We start from the raw sequence: 26,872 nt of genomic DNA, 5'->3' as shown, positions 1-26,872 counted from the left end.
AACACAAAAACTGATGCCGATAAATAATACGCCCCGGCACGAAACCGTGTGTAGGCCTTTCCATGCTTACACAACAAATTCATCCTCAGAGTGATCGCTCAGCCTCGCAACATTAATTAAGAAAGATGTAGTCACAGCTTTAGCAACCGAAATAAATGCTAGGGGTGGAGAGAACATTTCAGAGGGCGAGGATTAATTAAAAAAAACCCACAGCAACAGGGCGTTCATGAAACACAACATTGTGCTTTATTAAGAGCAGAGTAATGACTGGACTTTCACATTCTTATTCACCCTACAAAAGAGACTCGAGAGTGAATCGATACTTTAAGTATGCTTCATGGTTCATACATTTTGATGAGGAATGTGACCGGTCAGGTCCACAACATGCACAACATATATATATGTGTGTGTGTGTGTGTGTGTGTGTGTGTGTGTGTGTAAAAACACACACACTATGGGAATATGACCATAATTAATGCACGTCCATCGACTGTAATGCACTTGAATTTAATCAGCGGTGTAAAGCCTCTGAACATGCCAGACACTCTCATTGAGCAAAGGCAAGCTTTAAATACGTTTATCTGTGGAAATCAAGGATGAGTTTTATTTCCCCATCCCAAAAGCCTGAGCTTAGAGCTCATTTGAAGGCACAGATAAAAGACACAACCAAGTCAACAGAGACAGGCTCACTTTGCTTCAAGCCTCTTCCAATAGCAGCAAACGAGCTGCGTTTAATCAGCTGCGCCCTCCGTTCATCCCTTCGTCGAAACAGCCGTGGAGATTGTCCATCATCTGTGCACTGCACATACACAGATACATCACACGTCAACACACATCCACACACACACACACACAATCTCCTCCATTGCATTTTCTTTTGTATTATAAAACCATTCACTCGGTATCAGTGTGTGGAGACGTTTAACCTTCTTCCGGACACAGCACGAGCATCCATAAAAACATGACCACACCTTTGAATCAGACATGCTTCTGCTGCAGGGATCACAAGCACCATCACAAAAAACGTTACTCTATCAAAAAAAAAAAAAAAATCAGCTTCTACTCAACCCACCTGTTCGTATCACTGTCGCCAAGAGCAACAGCAGCGACTGTGTGTATTCAGGCGAAGGCGGGAGGGAGAATGAAGTTGGTGATGCACTTCATATTTGTGGAATCAATTCATACAAAGGTGGAGAGATCTTAGGGACACAGAGAAGCGTCCAGAACAACCACCCGAAAAATCAAAGTGTGAATCGTCGGTATAGATGGGGGAAGGTGCAATGACGCTTGTAATGTGAAACATAGCCATAGATAACTTAGGAGGAAGTATCTCAACAAAGTGCTAGACAAAGTAAAGAAAGGTTAAAGCCTGGATACTAGAAGAGGAGGAGCTTGTAAGCGCTTTCAGTCAAGAGCTCATTAAAACAAGCTGAGAGATAGATGGACAGTTCACTCTGGCTAATCTGGTAGCCTTTATCCTTCTCTCCTCACACTTGATTCATCATCTCTCTCCTGCCGACATATTCACATACCCGTTTTAAACTCGCAGTCGATCTGCTGTAATGCATTTTGTGAGTGTAGAGTGCAGGGTATTCATCAGGAACAGAACACAACAGAGTCCTGCTGGTCTAGGAAAATAATCCACGGGGTGGTGCGATGTGGCCTGTCGTGAAGTAAGAAGAGTTTGTGCTGGCTTTGATTTCTATACACAGAAGCACAATGAAACGATACTCGTAATACAAGTTCTGCTGGTACCTGAGTCATCCTTTTATCTCCTCGAAGAGCGAGCTGTCGGCTGAGTGAGAGAGAGTGTGAGTGAGAGAGAGAGAGAGAGAGAGAGAGATGAACAAAAAAAAAAAAAAAACCTTTGGTCAATAACCTGTCAATCTTTATAAAGACCGTGAGCTGAGAATGATGGTGAATATTAGCTTGGCAGATAAAAAAAAATAAAACTTTTGACTATTATTGATTTTGCAGCATCTTCAATGAACAGGAGAATGTTTGGGTGTATACACTGCAATGTTTCTGTAATCGCTCTTATATTTGCACTGTCATGGGCACACACACACACACACTTACACACACACTTATTTTCCCACACCCAAGGCATCCTACTCTTGGATATCATCCATTAATTGAGTAAAACAGCATATCGAGTAGCAGCCTAGGCAGCTGCACATAGTGCAATTACGCTTGTGATGTGGCAAGTCTTGTATTAAACAGATACAGAAAACACCACGTGGAATTTCATCGTTATTCCTATTTTAACTCATTTATACTGTAACAGTAACTGGAATCCTTTCAAAATGAGAAAGGTAGGTAGGTACAGCCTCACATGCTGCTGTTGCCATTTTAGTTCCAGTAGTTATTTCCATTGAAAAGTATTCCAGTATGCTTTAAAGCAGACATGTCTTGACTAAATGAATGCAAACTAATTAAGCAGCAACACCACAAATACAGCAATACCATAACTACAGCAATACTGTAACTATAGGTACTCCATTACAACTGTAATGCAATTGAAGCACTGATTTGAAACAAGACGGCTAATAATAATAATAATAATAATAATAATAATAATAATAATAATAGTTCCTCATTTAAACAGACAGAAGATATATAGTACATAATGACATCATTTCCGGTGGAGGATGAAATAGAGCAGGGGAAACCCTGAACAAAGAACGTGATAAGCATACACTAGAGAACCTAATGTTACTCTGCATTACTGTAGCGAACACACACACACACACACACACACACACACAGTCTCTCCCTCTGTCTCTTTTCCCCTCACTTAGAGGATTAGGATACAGCTAAGTAGCAGCTTCTGCCAAGGACAAAGTGGAAGTGATGAAGTCTCCCTGAAACTCGGCTCAAATAAGGAAGTGGAATGTACTAAGCTGCCAGAGATGATTCAGGATCCCTCCATAAATGGTGCCCGAGTGTCGTGGGGTTTACTTATAGAATAACAGACACACCTAACGACACGTGTGGATGTGTACGTGTTCTTCAGTTTTCAGTCTTTTGAAAACTCTGTGCTGTAGTGACATTTATGGCAACATGAATTAGTGAAAAGGAAGGAGACCAAAAATGTAAAAAGGTAGAAGAATACCGCTTCCATGTTATTCCGTAATGCAAACCCTTTGCCTTGGAGTATGATACGGTAATCCTGTAAGAGCACTGCTCAGCAGACCAATGACAGGAGTGATGGCCTGTCAGCACAGCACAGGCTAAGAGCTGTAGACCCTGACGATCGATGCCACATCTGGGCCCTTCACTACAGCAATGCGGGTAGAGAGAAGGAATGTGAGTGCAGGAGAGAGAGAGAGAGAGAGAGAGAGAGAGAGAGAGAGAGAGAGAGAGATGGATGGAAGCAAAGATAAAGCTGAGACACAATCTTAATAAACGTGTAGAGAAATGGAGATCCACATTCATTTGGAACCTCAGCGGTATGGAATAAGATCCTGAAATCGTGTCGGCGCAGAACTCTCACAAGACGTTAACTACAGAACGAGACGCTTGTCCTGAGTAATGCTATCTGATGTGTGGCAATACAGATCTGAAAACAGAATCGAATGAACACGGGAGAATAGCAGAGAACAAAGTGTTATTAAACGAAGAACTCGAGGCTCAGAAGCTCAATGTTGAGTCCCAGAGCTAAAGCATGGTCTCAGCTGTTGTGCTGAGAGAGCAATTAAAGTTGAAACAGCACAAGTTAAATAATAACTGTTTTCTCTCAACTGGTTTATCTGAGAGAGTCTGTAACTGAATGTACCTTTCGTTGTGCTGGATCTTGTTTTTCATGTCGATTAATCAGGAATTAATCAGGGTGTTAATGGACACTTCATGGGATGAAGGTGTTTTCTAATTTTTTTATCATCTGGGTCATTTTTATTAGAAGAAAATATACTAACGGCTAACAATGAGCCAGTATTACTGAGTTAAAATACTAAATACCATTCATTTAAAGTGGATAATGGAAAAAGATAGTGAGTCATGGAAGAAAAATACTTTGGAAAAACGGTTAGCGCCATGTCACATAGGGTTGGATCAGCATTAGAGGGAATACTCATGCCATAAGCTGACTCAGATAAAAACGTCATCGTGCTTCAAAATGAAAGAGGTCTTACTACCCTGTGTTTGCAGGAGAAAGGGGGGGGGGGGGAGTGTAAACAAAGCAAATGGAAGTGAGAGAGTGAACGGGTGTGAGAGTGAGTCCCTCAATGCTCGAAGAGGAAAAAGGTTTCAGGACTGATCGAGTTTGCTGGACAGTTGGGAGATTAATGCACAGCGTTAAAAATGTTTTTTTGCCAAGTAGCTTGCAAAAGGGCAAAATTCCAAACTCGTACATCTTGCAGCTTTAAGGTCAATAACAATTTCTGCACTCATTTCTGAAGCCATTTCCAGTGCTCAGATGATTTTGTATTTTGTTATTTGTTTGCTTTAAATACCATCCAATACAATTTCCTACATCAGCTATATCTTTCCTTGTCACATTAATCAGCATGCTTCATTTCCCACCGAGTATGTTTTGAGATGAGGTTTAAATCCTACACACTCCTCCTAAAAGCATAAACACAAACCCGGCAAAACATCAGCAACAATAAATTCTGCTTTTTTTGTGATCAGTAATGTGAATATTAATCAGGTGTGATTATAATTCATGCCAAAACATTAGGCTAAAGTAAAAATTATACCCTAAAATATATTAGAAATCATGAGGTGCGCAGAGATTCCCTCACCTACACAGCCCTAAATAAATGCACATGAGCAATGATATCAAATATTAGGCATATGGATGGACTGTATGAAAACTAGACAAAGTACAAAAGCAAAAAAAACTTCTGTCACGTCACCACCTTTTCCCCTGCGCCACACCTCATCTCCTCCCTCTGCTCTCTCAGCTATCTAACAGTCAGTCCTTATGTGTGGTGAATATGGAAGCCGCTTTAGCACATGCGTACGCTCACTAATGTGCTGCTCAGCAACAGAGGTGGCACAGGATCAAATAGGCTATTCTGTAGAAAGAAATTTATAGCCCATATGCCTGTTGAAACTCAAGACAGCAGAGAGGAAAAAAAAATTGCAGTATTAAAAATGCAGACACTTAACCTTGAGCTCATCTCCTGAACGTACTGCATCTGCAACACCGAGCTTCATCAGCCAAACAATCTGCACCGAGACGGAAATCAAATTCGCTTCATTCAGGTCAAGAAACGCTGTTACCATGGCCACTGGCCTAGAAAAAGAAAACGCTGAAGTTTTATAAATAAACAGACAGTCCGACTCCAATAATGAAAGTGAGGTGAAATTGAGTTTCCTTTTGAGTTGCTGTAAATCTCACACGTTTCCTCAGACTTTTATCTTTACTGTTCATTTATCGCTGGAAAAAAGCTCCTTCAGTCGTTCATAAGTCTGAAGTGTGTGTGGATTGTATAGAGCAGGATGGATTATGACCATGGCACATTCACATACAAACTTAACAGCATTAAAAACATCATGCTTATTCGTGTTTACTATGTTCAGCTACGTGTACTCAAGCTCTCTCGGTCATGCAAATATTTGAGAAGCACCTGAGAGCACGTTGCTTCGGCGAGCACTGAGCACTGTGGCGCTTCCTCCCCCTCACACTGAGGACGCTTAGCTCATGGGTCAAGGTGCATATTTATAATGCCTCCCGCTCACTGATATTGCTCTGCACACTCAGTCCAGCCAGCTTAGAAGAGGTTTACACAGGATAACAGCTTAATAGATATCACCATTAAGAGCTCATTGCTAGCAGCACATGACTGGTACTAATATAGGTTATAAAGGTTAAAAAAAACATTTTCCATGACACCCTAAATTGCGTTAATAATGAGCAGGTTCCTCATTATAGTATTTATATCATTATCTGTTTTAACAGTTACTAAAAAACTGAAAAGCGGGAAATGAACAAATGAACATTTACTTGGCTGAAAGTCAACAAATTGATCAAACAGAATGTAGCTTTAAAACTGTGCTAGACTGAGATGACCACATACAGACATTGAGACATGTCGAAAAGTCAAACAACTTGCTGCTGTTTAGTTTGATTGCGGATATAAACATGACAGCTTATATTGATCACTTACAAGGTCACTCCAGAATGTGATTTTTTCAATGCTGAGTTTTCCATTAAATCTATCAAAATGACTGGCTATAATAAACAAGGTGTTAATGGGATTATAATTGCCTCATTAACCAAATCAGAGTTTACTGGGGGGGGTTTTTCTTATCAAAAGGAAACAAAAACATTTGTAGTGACACGGAGTAAACAATATCTAGCTCAATCAGAAAGGCCTTGGTATTAAATAAAGCTTAGGTAGCTTACACATGATATCTTTAAAAACCCTGTAGAGCTCAGGAAAAAATGTAAGTTCTGTTTTTGACATCCAGCTCTTCAAATTCATTGTAATCCTGCTGCACTAACCTGGGGAGTTAAGAAGGCCCTGTACTGGCTGGAGAATTGTGCTCTTCTCACACTCTGGTGGACAAAGGGTCCATATAGCGTCTCCAGCAGAAGAGAAGTCCTCTGTTTATTGTACCATGTTCCAGCATGACAATGCACCTATGCCAAAAAAAAAAAAAATAGGAAGCAACAATTAACAGTACTATCTTTTAAATATCTTGAGAACAAATCCATTGGAGAATTGTTGATGCATTTAACAAATCTTTTGTGCTTCTCTTTTCATGATGATCTAAATTTCAACATCTACAACCAGTTAATTGAGGTTGAAATTGTTACCATATGTTCCGCATTTTCATAGCAATGAAAGGTTTAAATGGAATATTTGCCAACATATTTAGCACGTTTGCACTTTATTGCTCATATTAGGCGCTTGAATTAAGCTAGTGTTATGTAGTGTTGGAACCAGGGCCGGCCCTGGCCAATTTGCTGCCCTAGGCAAGATTTCACCTGGTGCCCCTGGAATCACAGACAATTGTGTTCCGATCATTTTGTTCATAAACTTACACAGAAACAAACTGCACAGCTTTGTCCTGTTTTTCTTTATTTTGAAAATATTTTGGAAACACACACAAACTATATAAAAAAAAACTATATTACGGAGACCTTGCTTTCCTTGCCTTTCTTACAGCAATAAAATACTTCTCAGGTAATAAAATATTTATACATATATATTAATATAAAATATATATATATATTAATAAAAATAATAATTTGGGCGCACGGTCGCCCCTAGTGGTGGGCGGCGCCCTTAGCATTTGTCAGAAACATAAGGCGGAGTTAGTTTTTCACTGCTGTAAGTGAAGCTGCAGCAAAAAATACATAAATACATAATAAAAAAAAATCAGCTCTAAGCTCCTTAGGCTCTGCTGGTTCTCTGTGTGCAGAAGGGAAAAACTACTCCTCCTTTTCCTCCAACTTTAGCAATCACTCCAGCTGTGCTCCATCATTCTTTTTCGACCGCCAAAGCACCGGCTCTGAACCAGGAAAAGTGGTTCTTAAGTAGCACCAAAACTTTGCTGGTCTAGACTTAAGAACCGCTTGTGTTAGGGGCTGTGGGCGGGGCTACTGTTAGGGCATTTGATAATGTACCTTAAGTATACTAATGTTTAATACACTTTTACTTTACCGCGATATGATACATTATCAGCACACATGATAGTAGGTAGCTACATGCTAAAGCTAACTTTTTTTTTTCCTGTGTTAATGATAAAATAACGTTATGTACTTTCTCGACCTCCGTTATGTACTTACAACCTCCGTTTATACAAATTACATGGAGCTTCACGTACACGTTGGCTTCGCCGCGTTTGCATGCTCATGGAGGTCATGAAGGGTCGCAAAACCATGAAGAATAAAGCAACACCCGACATGGTTGATGTGTTACCCGCTGCTGCGTTAAAGTTGCTGTGTAATATGACGCGTTACAGTGACGTCACACTCGGCTCTGTGATGGCTCTCTAACCGATGGAAAGGCAAACAGGTTCTTAGAAGGATCGCCAGTGGAACCAACTTTGAACCAGCACCAGCGCTAGCTCTGAACCAGCCCCCGGTTCTTTTTGGTGGAAAAGAGGCAGAGAATCAGATTAATCATATGAGGAAATACTGACATTACTGAGGGCACCAACTCACATACCAAGGAGGTCAAACACCAAAAACATAAAGCTGTCATCTCATTATTTTTTCAACTTATGTCTACTGCTCAAAGTTAAATCGGGCCAAGAAACATATTCAGGGTTGGTCAAATCACCCTAAAGTCAGATTCCCTCTACAAATCCGCATAATGAACTAACTAGCTGATCGTATGTTATTAGATTACATCAGCTGCTCATTGTTATCCAAGTCATTTTAATTTCCAGGTAAGCAAATGTATGGGACTGGACATGTAAACATGCATCTAATTATGTATCTACAGCAGCAAGTCTGTCTGAATGCCAATGACAAGGTCCTTTAATAATCAATAAACAATCATTTTAAAGTTGCTTAAACATTTCTGACTTGTAATATTGCCATGCAAGATATTAGGCTACTCGGTTTCCCTAAATGGCTAGTGGTTGGGGTCATAACAGAGAGCTACTTCAAACGCTTGCGAACACAAAACTTTTATATTTTTCTGTCAAGACACATAAATTGAAAAACTGCTTGTTCTCTTCCAATACTTTTAGGTCTAAATACAGAAGGCATCTGTTATAGCTCAAAGATAAACCAGCATATGCTCTAATGTATACCCATACACCCACAAGGTCCTTTACATGCGTGTTGAGGCAAAGGGGTAATGGAGCATAAAAGGTAGACCTGTGTGGGTAGCAAGGCCTCAGATAGCAGCCTCCAATTAACCCAGTATTGAAGTAGTTATTGCTTGTCATGGCTTGAGGTGTGCTGAACATGCTTTGTGATGATGCTTAAGCTATGAGTCGTGTGACAAAGATTCTAATGAGCGCCGCCGGCAGCAGCAAATGTGTAAAGTTGCTGGCTCTTCGCACATTTATCACAGTTACCATACATAGGCTGCTGTCCTTTAATACATTTCCGTTTCAAGTCTTTCACACAAGATGTACCGATCATAAGCTTCTGAATACCACTGCTAAATGCATCCGTGTAGAAGCAAAAGATCCTTCTGTAAGGCTGAAGTGTTGGACTATTGATGATTATCGATATTTCAGCTGCACTTGAGCAGCGCAAGTGTCATTAAAGGCAAAGGAAGGATTCCTTTTAATCCTGCACTTCTCCCAAGAGGGACAGCCCAGCCTATAGCCCATGATTAGCTTGTCACGGTGAATATAGTGCCTGCTCGCCACAAATTAAAATGACAAACCAAAGAGCACTGTTTCTTTTTGCTGCTTTAAGTAACTGACATCTTCCCATCGGTGTTCGCCTTGAGCTCTACGTGATGTCCATCCACATATGTAGCTTCTGTTTCAAGCTCCAAAACAGGGGTGAACCTGAACATCAGAGGACTTTCAAAACAGATCACACTCATTTTATAAACATTTCATCACCTCAGATTGATAATTTGTTCTAGATACAATATCTCCGTATAGTCTTTTATTTTTGTTATGGACAAACATTTCTGTCTATAACTCTGCATAACACTCTGATTGCCACAGAGTCATTCAGTACATTTTAATTCCACAACTTTTATTAACTGCCACAATGGAGTGACTGCCATCTTGAATTGCCTGAAGCCTAAATCAGGTGATCATAAGACTGCCCCATCAGAAGCTACCAAACAGGAATGGACACCAAACAGGAAGTGTTCTTGTATTTCAGGAAGGCTTTTTTGTAGTGCCATCAAACTTGGTATGTAGGTTTAAAGTCACACAAAGGTAATTAATTAACTGCTGGGTCATTTCACCATTAGGTGTGCTAGAATTAAAAAATGACATACAGTGTTCATGAGGAAAATCTCCCTCACAATATAAAAACTTTAACATCACCATAGACCATAGTGCTTGGACCCGTTAATCGCTGCGTGTGGCTAAGCAGCTAAAAGCAAGTGTGACACAACTATCACAACTTTTTATGACAATGAGGAGACAAAAAGATGTAAATGCCCCCCAAACCACACACACACACTGTGCATTTCAGTACTATTTAATTAGTATTCAGTGCTGTATGCACTGTATGCAGCTTTTCCTTGATGAATGGTCAATACAACAGCAATTCCCACAGACACACGCTCCTGTGAACTGGCATAACAAAAGCTGAGCACAGTTTAGAGAGCTGTGAAACAGAGAAGTTAATATGTGATCTTTCTCATGCTAAACTGCTGGTAATAAGATGCCCTTTGTCACAAAGTTCTGAGCTAATGTGCTGCATTGCTAAATATAGTTGCAACTAAAACAAGATGCAGGCTGGTTCAGGGCCTGTGTGTGTGTGTGTGTACCCATTCATGACAAACACACTGTGCATTACTTAGAGGAACACACACTGCACTGTGACATCACACGCATACACTTAACAGCTTTTTTGTGTTTTTGCAGCAAATAATTAAAAAGACAAAATGATAGTTAGGTTTGCAGTCACTTATATATAAGCCCAACTACAGAAACTAAAAGGTTAACTCACTGCCATACAACTGAAACCAGAACAAATTGGAGGAAGACGCTTCCCCCCCCCCCCCACCCCACACACACACACACACACACACTCTGTGGTTGGGAGAATACAATAACAAATGAACCCATGAGAAAATTATTTGACCCGCTGTCCTATAGGCACTTCCACTTTTTTTCTGTTCTGCTACACTTGTCTTTACGTTCCCTCCACTACTTTCTCCAATCCTTCATACTGCACTGATGCAGAAGCAGAAAGGGTTCTGAAATATTCTGTACACAAAAGTTAGCTCCTTATTCCCAAAGTTAAAAGAGGAGTAAAAAAAAAAAACAATGTGTAAATAAGGAGAACCTTTTGATCTGATCTCGACTGGTCATGCACAATAAACAGGAGACAGGCTTTCCAAATCATTAAGCAATCTCTTACACAATATGAGCAAACAACAGAGTGGCAGTTAGACGATGAAGGGGTGGGTGTGTGTGTGGTGTGTGTGTGTGTTCAGATACTGCGGACCTGTACGCTGTAGATCTGGAAAGGGAAAATCCCTGCACTTGTGTCATAATGAATCCCTCCTGAGCTCTCAGCTGCATGTCAATCAGATCCTTTCTAACAATATCTGAAGTCCTTCCAAATCATTAATTGTCATTCACTACATAGACTCAATACATAACAGTAGTGTTGTATGTAAACAGTACACTATATGGCCAAACGGTTTCTTACAAATACTTTTTACATGAACTTTCCTTGTCCAGTACAGTTACTATCCTGAATCCCTGTACCCTGACCTTGCATTACATTAGCTTGTAAAGCTTTCTGAAGGCTAGAAAGGTTTTCTTTTGTATTCAGTGAGAATAATAGAGTTTACTGAAAATGCCAAATAGGGTCATTTCAAAATGGCAGTCGTCTGACCTGACTGATGTGGATTGTTTGAAAATCAATGATCTGTACTCTTCCCAGCTCCATTCTTTCAGTGCCTCCAGTTACCATGATACCAAGGGTATTTACTGCTAAGTGCAGTATGTCTCAAATGAGCAACAAATAATTTGCTGCTCAGTGATATTTTGTTGAAAACACCATCGTTCTGGATGAAAATCCTCATAATTTAAATGTCTAGCTTTGAAATGGCTCACATGGAATAGTCAGAGGTTTCCTACTGATTGCTCTAATACACATTTTTTTTAATATTGTATGTGATTCACCTACACTGCCATTCAACATCTGGCATTTTCTTTAAATGGCTTCATTTTAAAATCAATTTTAAATTCAAATTTAGAACAGGATTCACATTCGTGTCAATCAAGAAAAAATAATTAAATGTTCTGTGAACCGAGCCAGGAACAATCTAGGTCTAATCAAATCTGGAAAATCTTTATCACGTTAAATCAGGCCCTTGTCTCACATCACATATTTATGTTTCGGAGTTAACACTGTCTATGGGTCTATTAAACAGAGCATTAATTGCTTTCCTTTCCAAGAGCACCAGCATTTAATTCGTCACTAGGATCTGAGAGGAGCCGATGAATTATTTCCACACAATGTAACTTTTCCTTATGTCCTGATTTAAGGATGTCGGAGCTTGCTGGAGGAATTGCAGAGGATGAGTTTCATTGTATTGTGTTTCCTAGGTTTATGACAAAAAATGTAGAATGTTGAGCTTCTGTATTATTTTGATTGGTCCAGATGTTGGAAAACTTGACTGGCATTGTGTGTCAAGGACACAGTGTGGTATGAGAGGTCTAGCATTGGCTTGCTAATGTGTGGTGATCCATCAGTGACACTTCAGAGCTGCCTGAGCTCAGCTGGATGAGACACACACACACAGACACAGAGAGAGACACAGAGAGAGAGAGAGAGAGAGAGAGAGAGAGAGAGAGAGAGAGGGGCTAGACACGATCTAAACTTTAAAAAGACATTCGGTCGTGTCGGTGCAGGAGCTCATCTGTCATCCGGGGCACATTTGAAGCAGCAAGGATGAATGACTGAGTCGCAACGCTTCTCCATTCATAATACAAGAGCTGTATGAGAGACACACAGAGATAGCGAGACAGAGTAGACTGACACATAGCTAGACTTAAAGAGAGTTACAGACAGACATACAGAAAGAGAAAGATACAGCTGGGATCCCACTTCACTCAGTGCAGTTTAATTAGAGCCTCTGCTAACAAAGACACAGTGAGTCCTATCGTCATGCTGCACCATCATAAGCCTGTCTTCATGCCCTTTGTGTCAGTCGGTGACCCTTACAGCGGTGTTATGTTAACGGATCCTACTCACAAACATCTGTGAGTTTTTCAATTCGGAATGTATCCCTTGACAAGTAAAGGTCCGGCCATGGAAGGAGTCAGTCGCAGTTGCAGTCGCAGCCCAGACATCAGTGGCGTAATTAGTGTTGTATGAATGAGAGCTCTAATTACATGACACGGTCATTAGCAGTACTGCATCAGCGTGGAGAATCCTGTGACCAGCCTTGCACATTTCAAATTAAAATACAAGCTGTTATGCAAGACAGATTTTATGCAACACATGCTGCTTTTAAGACGTGTGAGCAAGCCAAGGACAAAGGCAAAGAGTTTATACAGAACACATGCTCTTTAAGGGTCTATTTTCACTTTGCTTAACATGACTACTTAAGCAGAGGGATGCACAAACTGGTCAGTTTCCACAAGGTCTAACTTCATGCTAATTCTGCCATCAACGCCAGAGCTGCACTGCATTCTTTGACATAATATGACATTGAACATGTTCAGTAAATGGTGAGTGATAAAAAGAAGCTGTTCTGTTTATTTTTAGGTGCAAACCACATTGCACCTTTGCTAGCAGGCTGAGGTGAAGTAAACAAATTAGCACCTACGACGCTAAACAGATATTACAAATAGTTCAATATGGAGCTATTTAATGCTTTTCGAGGTTTAATGCTGCATGACTCATGCTTGTAACTTGTAATTCTCAATGTCCAGCATGAAAAAGTAAAAGAAAATGTAAAATATTTTGAGAGAGACTAGCGTCAGATACTCTGACTAACAGCACAGAGCGTGGAGCTGTTGGCTTTCCATTTGCGAAACGGGGCGTAGAGAGGTGAGGATTTCCTCAGACAAAAGCATGGGTTTGGTTGGTAGTGATGATAAAGCTATCACTCACTGGCTTTATCGGGATGGAGCGTCATCAGAGATTAATCATTAGCCACAGACGACTCGGAGATCTTGTAGCACGATACAGCAGCAATGAAAGGAATAAATCCCAGGGCTAGCTGAGAGACATTAATCCAAACAAGCAGAACATGATGAGCAGGAATGCTATAGGAGGATATTTGCTCCTATAGCAGAACATGATGAGCAGGAATGCTATAGGAGGATATTTCCTCCTTCTAATATTTTCCCTAAGCACAGTTTGCAGTCTGCAGTTTGCTGGTCCTTATTACTTCATTACAGCAATGACACACACAAAGCTTACATGACATTTTTTCAGATGTTGCTGTCGGAGCATTTTCATGAGTATAATTAACACGGTAGCGGGCCGGTACTCGGATTGGAAATAAGTGCCCAATTACGGCGTGATCAGAGTGAGAAATCTCTTTTGCACGGAGCCGGCCACACATCGGGCTGCGCAGAGACTTCCTCTGTGTCGCAGTGTTTCCACAGCAACTCCATGGCGACTGAGAGGAGGCGTGAGGTCAGAGCTGTACTGTAAAAGCTTTCTCTCACACAAGCACCTTGGATAAAAGACAACAAGCTGGCCTGTCACACTCCTTACTAAGTAGTATTGCTGGATTGCTAGGAATTAGGTTGCTGTGAATTTAAAACCAGGTCCACCGTTTTCCAGTTTATAAATGTTATTTTCTTGTTTGCTTGTATGCTGTGCTCTAGAAGTCTGTCCCACTCGTTAGTTGTTTCTCGCTCTCTCTCGGAGGAGAGGGAAATCCCTCAGGACTGCCTGATGAAATGGAGTTTTAGACATGCAGGCTTTGCTGTCAGCGGCACTGATCCGTTCTACAGATTTACCTCTCGACACTACTTCAACTTCTTATTTCTCTCTCGGTCTGTCTCTCCAACTCTCCATCTCTCCTTCATTTGCATTGAGTCTCGCAGCCCATCCTGACACACAGGCAAGTCATGGTCAGCTGTCATGGATAAGATAAGTCCTAAAAAACACTGCTCCACACAGCAGCATCATTTTATTGAGAAAAAGTTTACAGCTTTAATTTCCTTTGTGAGAGAGTCGTTCCTTTCATAGTAGCTGCAGTAACGGTGCACAAGGAGAATGATCAGAATACAAATACAAAGAAACCACCACTGCCGCCGGCAACGCCGACTACCGTCACAGCTAAACTCGATTAATTACGTTTAAGGGGACTTGACACACAGAGCAGACGTCGACAAACTAGAAAACTAGCTCCAAACATGGCTGAATAATTGTTTCTTGTGCACTTAAAAGCACTGCAAAGATTACAGATGAGAGGCAACGTGCACACACACATTCTGTGCCGAGTGACAGGAAGTACCATTCCACATCAGATGTCGGGGTATACGGTGTATGACGGCAACCACCAGGCACTCGGAGGGGGGCAAAGGCCGCACTTCTGTTTTTTTGTAAATGTGAACATCTTACAAGTGGAAATGTTTGTTCTCACCCCAAGTGGTTCCTTTGTGGTTCCTTTCACCATGAGGAACAGAGAGGCCATATCTAAATGTGTGCTTCCAAGAAATGATCGACAGGTTTAAACTCTCAGATGTTAAACAGGTTGCTTAAACCTCTCATTTATTCCAGATGAACTTTTTAACAGACTATTTAGAAGAGTACTCAGAGAATTTTGCACCACAGTAAATGAGGCTGTGTTCCAAATTGGCTACAAATAATTTATGATGTATTAGCGTGGCTTACTTCTCTGTATTTCTGCTCTATGCTCTACATAAGGGCAGTAATGCATGGTTTGGAGCAAAGCCAGACAAACTAGCCTGGCTACTGTTTCAACAATCTGATGAAAGTCTCAGCTCAGCGATTTGGTTGCAAAATGGTAAGCTGTCCGCAGCAAACGAGCAGAAGTTGAAGCGAGACATGAGACAGAACGGCCTATCAGAAAAAAGCTCACGTTCTGCTGGATTCAACAGCCTTAAAATAAAAAATACACGCTACAGCTGAAAGCCAGTTTGGTGAGTCCTGACATTCTTTCTCACAGAATGGAGTTAAGGTTGAACAGACGTACCACCTCCGGTCAACTGCGGTGGTAATGCATGTGATGTACCACAATTATGCCGTTAGGCTTCATTCTAGCAATTCTTGTTCAGGACCGTTGTTAGAGAAAGTAGGCTACTCAGTGTTAAGGACTAAAAGCAGCGCGGTTTCTTGGGGATAGTTGACCCGGTCACATGACCTCTTAAGAACACTGCAGCTTGGTACTCTGTGTTTCAAGGTTGTGCTCTCAGCTGAAAATGCAAGCTGAATACGGTGCAGGATCACCTTCACTTTTCCGCCGGTATGCTGTGGAGAATGAATTAGGCTCTGGAGCATGATACAGAGAGTAGAGTTAGGAATGCAATATTATTGTTTTTTTAGAAATAAAGGTCAAGGCATAAAGGTCAGTCCAAGTGCAAGTCCATGTCAGTCCAAATCCACCCTGAACGACATGTCTAGGAAACTTTTTAACTAAAATGTGACATTCAAAGTAATCCAGCATTTCTCTTTTATCTCTTGTAGCTCAGTTAAAACTTCATTCACAAACAGATTTTCAGGTTTCTGACATTACCCACAATGCCATTTGACTACATCCTGATAATGGCAGCGATGGGAATTCAAATCTTTACTAAAGAGAGCAATTCAGTGGCACTTTAGTCCTTTAGTCTGTCCAGAACTCGCACCTCGCACTCATACTCACAAACGAATAGTGTGCTTGTCAACTCATAGAGCACTAACTAGCCGTACATCAGCGAACTGCGTTGTGTGGCTGCTTTGTGCTTTGTACTTCAAGTGGAGTGTTTGGTGCCTCCACAACTAACACTAGCCTTTTGTCTTCTCAAAGGAATAACAAAAATACACTATCAGACAACTAAGGACATCAAAAATATTTGAATATAATTATATTTAATGTGTTTCAGGTTTTCCTGTATCCCATGTATGGTGGAATTCAATGCATCACTCCCTACTTCCATCCCTATAGCATCAATGACAGTCTGCCAAGCTGAGGCACAAAGTATTTGAAAGTGAAAGGTCTGTGAGAGTGTGTGTGTGTGTGTGTGTGTGTATATGTGATGCTGAACTTGTGTCTCCCTGACAGCTCACAGAAGGAGCCAGGCAGCATACTTCCTGTTCAGCTGACATTCTGACACAACAACGTGGTGCAAACATCTCTCATGGAATAGCCTCCTTCCCCCACAAGACCCACCCAGAAAAACAACAAACCGTTGCTTGTTAACCCTGCAGCCACCCAGGCGCCATAAAGCCCAGAACGAGCTGCTGTCACCGCAAGCCCCGCCCTGAAGTAACCTCTCCAAGCACACACACACACACACACACACACACACACACACACACACACACACACTCCGTTTTATTTTTTCTCTGGGTTACTGCAGTGACGTTGCCTCTCTTTCGACAGCTAAGAGTGGTTTGGCAGCTGAGAGGGTGAACAGAGGGACTGAACACTGCAGCAGACTGAAGGCCGCATGTGCTGACTGAAATCTGATCCTCATAGTAATTACAGAAATGGAGAGCCGTGGTGTGGAATGAGGAAGGAGGAGGCGTGTGTTCTGGGCTAGAGAGCTGAACGAGGTGTCACCAGCTCATTCGGAAATGAACAGGAAAAGATAGACGCCAAGCGTCATGCACTACAGAACAGAAAATAGTTGGGTAGAACTTCCAAAATTGTGAATTTTGCACTTCTTCCATTCCTAATGCCGTTCCTAATGAAGTTACACTTCACTTTGTGTAATTAATGTGTCATGAAGAACTCTGGGAGGTTTAGGTACCCTTGTCCTACACTGTGAATCAAATCTGCTTCCAGGAAGTGTTCTATAACTTAACAGAAGCAAGCTGCCACTGATGGCAATCCCACCTTCAATCTCAGCACTTCAGTACTTTCTCATCAGCAAGGAATGTCAGCATGCTCGCATTTCGGTTTAAAAATAACGTAAGCAGGGTGGGGGATTAAATTTCGGAATCTTTTTCAGTGCATGTCACACCCTATTAAATAAAAACATTACAAAGTGAAAACATAATTCTGTCCTGTTCAAGGATTTACAGTATTACTGGTTAACGGCTTCACTGAGCTGAAATCTGGCCATCGTAAATCTACATTCCAAAAGAACTACCGAACACCGAGATGCACCGAGACACTAAAAAAGACCCGGCCAAAAGTTGTTCCACTTCTGTACCAGTAAAACAATCAACTTATTCAGCTAACTGTGTGGAAAATAACTGCGGTGAAACTGGGTGGAGTCCAGCGAGCTGGGTGCTGACGTAGATTTCACGTATAATGAAGGCCGTGATTATTCATTTATTTATTATTCAATAAGACAACCTTTCTGTGTAACGTCTTGCAAGAGAATTGTAGACAGTAGAAAGGATGTGTTTGTGTAGGTGTGTTTTAGTGCTCGGTGTTTGTAGCACGGTCTTGCTTGACTCTTACGAATACCTTTGTGTGAATGGGTACATTTCACTACGCCTTGCTCTCATTGCGCTTGCTCATACTTGTCTCAGATCAGCTGCTCTAACACAACTGAATATTAAAAAATACTTTCAACACAGCTGCACAGTCCTTATGCACTTCTTGTGGTTCCTGTCAACAGACACAGATCTACTCAGAAGTTCTTTTTTAAATCCTGGACCTGAAGAGTATTTGCTCAGTTGTAATAAACAATTCCTGGTTCAGTCAAACGTTTCTCTCTGTGTCTCTGTGTTTGCACCAGTAACAACCCCTCAGGAACCTCTAGAACTTTCTCCATCACACTCACTCTCCCTTTTTTCTTATCTCTTAATATCTCTTCCTGTGCCTGAAACAGAATCAGACCGCAGACTTGCACACCCACACCCACACCCACACCCACACACAAATCCACACCACAGGGCAGATTTCAGCAGAGCTGTGATGCTGGGTTGGCCTTTTCTTGGCATGGAGCACAAGGCGAGCGACAGATCATGCTAATCATGTCCTGTCGATGCTGATAGAGCCTATTAACATTCTGCTACACCAGTGTCGTGTGTAGATGAGTCCAGATAACAGTGTACGCTAATCTGAGCTTTCGTCCATGACACTCGGCCTCAATCAAAGTTTAGTTTAGGACAGCCACGAGAAAACAGGAAGGGCTGCACTCTTATCAACTGAGAGACTGTAAATAATAAGAAGAATAATGTTCACAAATATTACTCTGTTTAAAAAATATTTGTAGAAATATTTGGTCATTATTACTATTATTATTATTATAATTTTTATCCACTTGTACCATTTGTCTTGATGTATATCCTGTTTAAATTGTCTGTGGTTGCTGGAGGAATGTTGTCACAACAACAAACGCTTGGATCTTGAATCAATTTTTGTATGGTGTTGTGGACAAACACCAAGAAAAAGACGTGCATGTATGTGGCAAATAAAAAGATTTACTACTAAAAGGTGCACATTAACATTCTGGCTTTTCCCCCCCTAAACATTCCGCATACAAAACCCATTAGTGGTTTAAGCTGACATTATTTATAGGCTTGTTGTTTTTTTTTTTTTTTTTTACAATTCAGGTGACGAGTCAAACAGGCAGAACTGCCTGGTTACACAACGGTGAGCATAAAAACATAAGAAAATGACGTAGGTGAGGTGCTTGTGTGAGTGCGGCCGATGTTCTGTTCTACGTCCGTTACTCACGTGATACATAAACATGTTGTTAAGGAGAACTGGGAGTGTTTGATAGTTTGGCACCACTGTAACTACAGAATAGTATAGCACTTTCTAGCCCTGTCTAGTCTGACAGAAAGCGTGCAAACCATGAAAAATAAATAAATAAATAAATAAAAATCCTCTTTCCCCATCAATTCCAGTACCTCTCCACTCCTGGTAGATGATGAGCGAGTAATTATATTGATTTGCTGCTGGGATACAGGCGTTAAGTGTGTGAGAGTATCCTCTCTTCCTGATTCTCTTTGTAGCTTCAGAAGGGGAGTGAATGTCTGGCTAAGCAGGGCAAATGGAACGAGACAGGCTGGCTGCGTCCTTGGGACTTTCAGGTCACCCACACACACCTCCACACAGAGACACACACACACCTCCATACACACAGTATAGTAGTAGTGGCAAAACCAGGGGGGGGGGGACACTGTACCATATGCGTGGTAGATATTTGCAGCTGGCAAGGCTTGAGCAGGTAATCGGGTTGACACAAAGCACAAGCGATGTTAGGCAGGTATCCATAGAGCCGGTTCGAATGCTCAAATACACGCCAGCCTTCTCTCATACAGTTGTTCTGGCAACTGATTCTAATGTAAACACAGATGACAATGACTAGATGCCAGTTTGGACTAGTTTTGCATGGGATGCCATGGTGATGTTTTTTCTGGCCAGTGTTTACTGTCTCCAAAACAAGACCAAGCTTATGATGCAGAACAACAATCTAAACAAAAGCACTCACTACTTAGTAAAGTAGTAGAGGTACATCCTACAGCCGTGCTACGCTCATGTGACATACCTCATCTCAAGAGCAATGTGCACTACAGGAAGTGTTCATAATAAAGCAGTGTGTTTGTATTAATATAACGTGTGTGTAGTGTGCATAGCATTTAAGACTGACAGCCTTGTGTACCTCACGAAGATACTTCCACCTCTGTGACCTAAAAACCAGATTCCCCAACAAACGTATCCCGTCTGAACAGTCCGCAGAACATGAGCATAAAAAAAGAAATAAGTCCAGCAGGAAGATACTCTGGATGGGACACACACATTCACACACTCATTCACACCTCACTTAGCCAATCCAGCTAGCAGCATGTTCCTGGGACATGAGAGGAAACAGGAGAATCCACTGACATGCAGAGAACATGTGAAACTCCACAGAGCTCAGTACTGAAACGATGACCCTTGAGCTGTGAGGTGGCTCTGGCCATGCTTAAATGTTTAAACCTGTTGTAGTGGAAATCCAGCTTGTGTAGCTAATATACAAGCATTATTGTGTTTGTGTGTGTGTGTGTGTGTGTGTGTGGTAATGTTATGGAATGGAACAACCCCGAAGTCAAAATACTCCGTAATGTATGGGGAAAATATAAGTCAATATCCCAAGAAGAATCAATTGCTCATCATAACAGATTCCCCATACAAGTGGTTAAAATGGTGATGATGTTTAAATTTAATTATGCCAAAGAGCCACTGAATTCTCAGATCTGAAGGTGTTGATTAATTTTCTAGAGCATCAGCTATGACAACTGTCACAGCTATAATTTGTTTATATTAATGCCCGTATATTAATGTGCTCGTTAATACATTAGCGTTTCTCAGCTCCGGCGTGGATGAATTTCCCTGAACAGCATGCGGCCCGTCGCGCTCTGTTCCTTACGTACAGCAGAGATCTTTCTGGTTCTTCAAACGCAAGGACAAGCCTGAAGCGATCGATCGCTGCAGTGTCACAGACACATGATCGCACTAGTGAACACACAACACTGAACACGGGGGCAAACAGACCGGCTTACAAGTATGCAATCATGCAACACCCTCACCCACATACTCAATCAGCAAGCCACAATTCCAGTCAGCTATCATCTCAAACTCATTTAACGCAGAGATGAGCTAGGTAACCTTCCTGTCAGGGACAAAATTAGAAAGCCTGTTTAGATCTTCAGTCGGTAAGGGAGAATGGTTGTTTTCTCATCAAGCACAATCCAGTGGCAGATCTAAACTGTGCGGCGTGACACCGTGCCGCTGGTCTCTATTCAAAGCCACGAGCTTCAGCGAGAGGCGCGGAGCCTGGAGCAATGAGCTTTCACTTAGCTCAATTACGCTGGAGGTGATCATCATAACCCCATCTGCTCTGTTCTTCAAAATGCTACACATCAATCAACTATACTGCTATTTAAATATTTTCTGGAAAAGAAAAAAAATGCATAGAATAAAAATGGTAGCATTAAATAATTCATTTATTATCCTGCACCAGGGTCAAGGTGGATACACCTGGAACACAGGGAGTGAGGCAGGAACACAGCCTTGATCGGAGGTCACCATGTGTGTGAGACCATGCGCACGCACACACACACACACACACACACACACACACACACACACACACACACACCTCATTTAAAAGCGTGGGCAGAGAGTATGATTCTTCTATACCGAACATAGTTCATAGACTACCAAGGATGAGTGGTAATATGTAGCTTGGGAACAATTCTCTCTTACATACTTTTTACATTACAGCTCACTTACATACACAATATGTCCAAATGTTTGTGGACACTTTATCATCACACCCATTTGTGCTTGCTGAATATCCCATTCCAGACTTCTTGTTATAATAAGCTCCACTCTTCTTGGAAGGTTTTCTACTCGATGTTGGAATGTGGCTGTGGGGATTTGTGTTCATTCAGCTACTTAGTGAGATCACACACTGATGTTGGGTGAGATGTTCAGTGGGGTTGAGCTCAGGGCTCTGTGCAGGACACCTGAGATATTTCACTACTTCAGCAAACCATGAGCTCATGGAGCTCATTTTGTGGATAGATTTACTGTCATGATGAAACAGGTTTGGGCCTCTTAGGGAAATTGTAATGTTTCAGCATCCAGAGACATTATAGACAATTGTGTGCTTCAAACATTGTGGCAACAGTTTGGGGAAGACCGGCATACGGGTGCGATGGTCAAGTGTCCACATACTTTTGACGACAGAATGTACATAAAAATACTGTTATTATACACGACAGAAATAAAAAAATCCTTACTGCACATTAAAGCAGACAGAGACACACACACAGACAGAGACACACACACACACACACACAGACAGACAGACCTTAAATGGAATTCAATCGGATAGCAACTTCTGATGAACAGCTAATTAATAAATTGCTTGCAGATGATTTCAACATTCAACAAAATTCCCCCATCCAAAGAGGCCAAGGTCCCAAACCTCTTATGCATTTCAAAATTGTACTGCCAAAAGGTTCAGCCGGCTTCAATATCTCAGCAAATCTTATTGCCAATCTAATTAAAGGTCATGGACAAATAATCATTTTATTAGCGTCATTAATATTCATGAATGAAAAGAACTTTAACAGCATGATGCTCAGAAATCCTGCTGAACCCATGAGACTGAGATTACAGTACGTTTTATTTTGAACACTTTCCTCAGTTAAGTTCCACACTGTTTTAGAGTTTACAATCCAGATGGTACACATCCACCCGGTAACGAGAAGTTAAAAATAAAACAAAATTAAAAAAAGCAGGCTACGTGGTTGTTATTATTTCTCTCACAGCATGAAATAAAACTAGTCAAATCACACATCATAATTAAATAATCATACTGTTCACTTCTCAATTCTGATTGGTCAGAAGGTGTACGCAATCACAGGTGATTGATAAGAACATGCTTGTTCTAATACATTACTGTTTCCATAGTAACAAGGACTTCTATAGCAGAAAAAAACTAAGTTAAATATAGAAAAGAAATTAGGAGTAGAACCTAATTAGAAAATAACAAGCTTCTGTTGCGTTTCAGATTTTTGTTCCAACTCCCAGTGCTAAACTGCCTGTAAGTGTTAATGTGTTTGCTTATGGTAATGAACTGGCGTCCCGATCCGGGTGTCTTTTCCTCACGCCCAGTGTCCCAGAGTTAAGCCCCTCAAGCCTGACCAGGATAAATAACAAAAAAGTTCTTACTGAAGACGTTTTGTTTATCCTACAGCCTGCTTCTGCATCGTCCAATCACTGCTGATATACATTGAAAAAGCATGCAAATATCACCCATAGTAAGAAGGCCATTATAATTAGTTTAGGAATTTTTGCGTGGGATCCTGTTCTAATGCCTTTATTTACAGGTGCTTCTCTGTGATATTATTTCCATCAAGGTCAGTCACGTCAGTGTTTTTCTCCCTCGTCCTCTGAGAACCTTTTCTATATAAAAGGTGGGGTCGATGATTTTTAAGCTTGGATATTAAAATTTATTCAGCCACCTGGGGCACCTCAGTTATTACCAATGTGGAGCATATAGCGGGTAAAAATATGGCACCAAAAATTGGAAAATAATAATAATAAAAGGCCTACAGAGGGGTATAAGCAAGGCAGATCGAATCTCCCATAAACGAGGACACTATGGGTTGATTGGAGCCTTCTGATAAAAACAGTGGGTGCAAACTGTACAGAAAGTTAAGGGATAATAAAAATCATATGGTAAACAACCACTGGAGTACTGGAGCACACACACAGGCCAGTTTAATAGGAACATATGCAAGCCTGCTCATTCATGCAATTATCTACTCAGGGAATCATGTGGCAGCAGTGCATAAGCAATGCATAAAATCATGCATATACAGAGCTTCAGTTAATGTTCACATACAGCGGGTGAATTACAACCATTAGCATGCTTGTAAGTGCCAAATGGGCAGGTTTAAGTAATTCAGAAATTAATGATCTGAGATTTTCACACACAGCAATATTTCAACAAAAATCATCCAAAGGCTTAAACACCTTGTTGATGACAGATCAGAGGGGAATGACCAGACAGGTTTTAGCTGACTGACAGACTAACGTGACTTAAATAGTTACCGTTTACAACTGTAATAAGCAGAAAAGCATCTAGGAACACAGGGTATGTAAAACATTGAGGCAGAACAGAAAAAGATCAGACTGGGTTAAAATCCTGTCAGCTAAGAACACGAATCGGAGGCTACAGTAGGCACTGGCTCACCTGAAGTTCACTAAATACAAAATATCAGTGAAGTTCACTAAATACAATATCAAATATCTTATCTGGATCACCGCAGCTTCCCAGTCAATCAAGAGTAGCAGGGGTTAATTCATTTATTCTAATCCTGATTGGATTAATGTGCCTTAAGGTTGTCGGGGATGAGCCTGCTTGTCTGGTTCTTTCACATTCATACATAGAAAACTTCAGGCTTGTTCTTAATCGATCAAGCTGAAAGGTGAAGAAGAGGAACCGAATGACATCAAGACGCCGCTCCAGTATAATGGATAGAACTGTGCCGAGCCCACACCCACATCATGATTTACGGCAGATTGCTTTCCTGAGTAAATCACTGGCCTTTCTCCCTCCCAAAATCGGGGCACCTTTATAGGGCAGCTGCATAAATACAGAGGTAGAGCAGGTTAAGTGTCTCTCTCTGAGGTCTAATATGAGTGTCAAGAGCAGGACCAGAGCCCTAAGTACAGCTTATAGATCTGGGGAATTTGAGTGCTCAGTCATATTTCCCCTGGTGCTTCTACAGATAAAGATGTTTGAATTAAAGCCCTGAATCTGTGCCTTCTGGATTGGATTAGCCCACCTGAGTGCACACAATTCAAGTGCCAGGTGACTACTACACCATCACAAGACATCTCTATAGACATCATTAACCTCTTCATTGAGCTTTTCTTTTGTCCTGCAAAAACAGCTTCACTTCAGCTCCACTTGAAACCCCTGCAAATGCGGAAAGGGCCAAAAATACCAAACGCATGACGTGAAATTAAAGCTTTGCTATACGAAGCTACAGATGGATTCACAGTCAAACTGGGGTTTGTTCCAAGAAGTGGAAAAATGAGGGACAATGTCAGCAAACACAACAAGGATATTTGCTTATAAATTGGCAGGAAAAGACAGGCAGACTTAAACAGATTGGGTCAGTTATTGCCTTACATTTTCGTGATCCGTGCTCCTTGTACTGGAGCACTGATCATGCAAAGCACAAGCTCAGGAACGGAAATCCACTCCAAACGGGAAAACCCGGGAAGTCATAAAGGGAAACCCGGAACAGAGAGTCAATCGTGTGTCAGTTCTGTAGGAGAATGAATACAAGTCGAGGGGGAGGGGAAGGGAAGGGAGGGGAAGGGAGGGCGCAATGAGTGTGTAAGAAAACATGAGAGAGAGAGAGAGAGAGAGAGAGAGAGAGAGATGGATTGCTTGAGGGTCACTGAAGAGTTCTGCGGCACTATCTCCATTCTCTCACCATTCACATTCTCTCTCTTCCTCTATCACACACACACACACTGCAGAGGCTCAGGAAACACACTGCTCACCTTACCCGATTAACAGGTTCAACAAAAACAGTGGCACTTATATGGTCACTACTACAATGCAGAAAACTCACTAAAGTAGAATGTCATGTCCATACAGGATACAAGGACCTCATGGAGTCATTTGCCTGGTCCTTATATGAAAAACTCTTGTTCTTTTTACATAAGTATCTAAAATAGCTAAAAGGCTTCATTTTAATTACGAATATTAAGGTTAGATTTTTAGGGGTAGACATTCATTTCAGTCATTTATTGCTAAATCAGTGGAAGGTCCTCACAATGTTAGTTGGACAGAAACGTGAGTGTTCGCGTGCGTGCGTGTGTGTGTGTGTGTATGTATATATATGTATGTGTGTGAATATGTGTGTGTGTATATGTGTGTGTGTGTGTATATATATGTATGTGTGTGTGTGTGTGTGTCCTTCGTCCATACAACAAATAAAGTTGAGACCTACTGACACTGTTGCACTGAAGGTTAAACGGACCTGTCGTGTGTTCACTATCACTGAGTTTACTGTAGTCTCCTTAACACGGAAACGTGACCAGAATGGAAATGTACTGCGTTAGCTTAAAAGCTCTTAGCTGTATGTACAGTACACGCCGATACACGCCGATACACGACCAAATATTGCAATGTCACAACTGAATACTGCGTAAAAAAAAAGCCGTCATCTATCTCTGTACTTAAAGAACCCGAAATAATCACAACAGCACCAGTGTACAGTCGGATAAGTGGTTAGTTAGCTCGTTACTTCCTTATCACCAGAACAGTGCAGGACCAGAACAAGCCGCCCCTCGTGTGTGTGTGTGTGTGTGTGTGTATCTGTATCTGTTCATCCTCACACTCTTACCGTTCCTGTGTGCTGGTGTTGTCGAGGTAAGGAGACACCAAGCACGGGGAAAGGAGACGCTCCGGCGACGCTGCTCCGGGACAGCAGGAGTCTGAACACTTTCACGGCCATGTCTGCTAGAGAAGCCTGGGAGCCGGACGGCAACTGCTGCGGGCTGAACGGAGGGAGACCGTAGAGGGTAGGGAAGACAGGGAGGGAGGGGGAATAAGGCGGGCTGCTTGGGCTGGGCTGCCACACACACACACACACACACACACACACACACACACACACACACACACACACACACAC

The 26,872-nt window shown here is 41.5% G+C and overlaps 1 protein-coding gene across 1 annotated transcript in view; it reads right to left on the bottom strand.

The window, feature by feature from the left end:
• mcu (mitochondrial calcium uniporter) overlaps window positions 1-26,786 on the bottom strand; it is a 45,246-nt gene extending 18,460 nt beyond the window's left edge. Inside the window, exons 1-2 of the mRNA XM_060871824.1 lie at window positions 26,582-26,786; window positions 6,455-6,592 (exon numbers count right to left, since the gene is read on the bottom strand). Coding sequence (XP_060727807.1) covers window positions 6,455-6,592; window positions 26,582-26,692 — 249 coding nt within the window. The 5' untranslated portion in view covers window positions 26,693-26,786. The remainder of the gene's footprint in view (window positions 1-6,454; window positions 6,593-26,581) is intronic.
• Between the last annotated feature and the right edge of the window lie 86 nt (window positions 26,787-26,872).

Source organism: Tachysurus vachellii, chromosome 6 (genome assembly GCF_030014155.1).
Source record: "Tachysurus vachellii isolate PV-2020 chromosome 6, HZAU_Pvac_v1, whole genome shotgun sequence".
NCBI lineage: Eukaryota > Metazoa > Chordata > Actinopteri > Siluriformes > Bagridae > Tachysurus > Tachysurus vachellii.
Note: the sequence above shows the minus strand (reverse complement) of the source record. Positions and strands in the feature narration are given on the sequence as shown.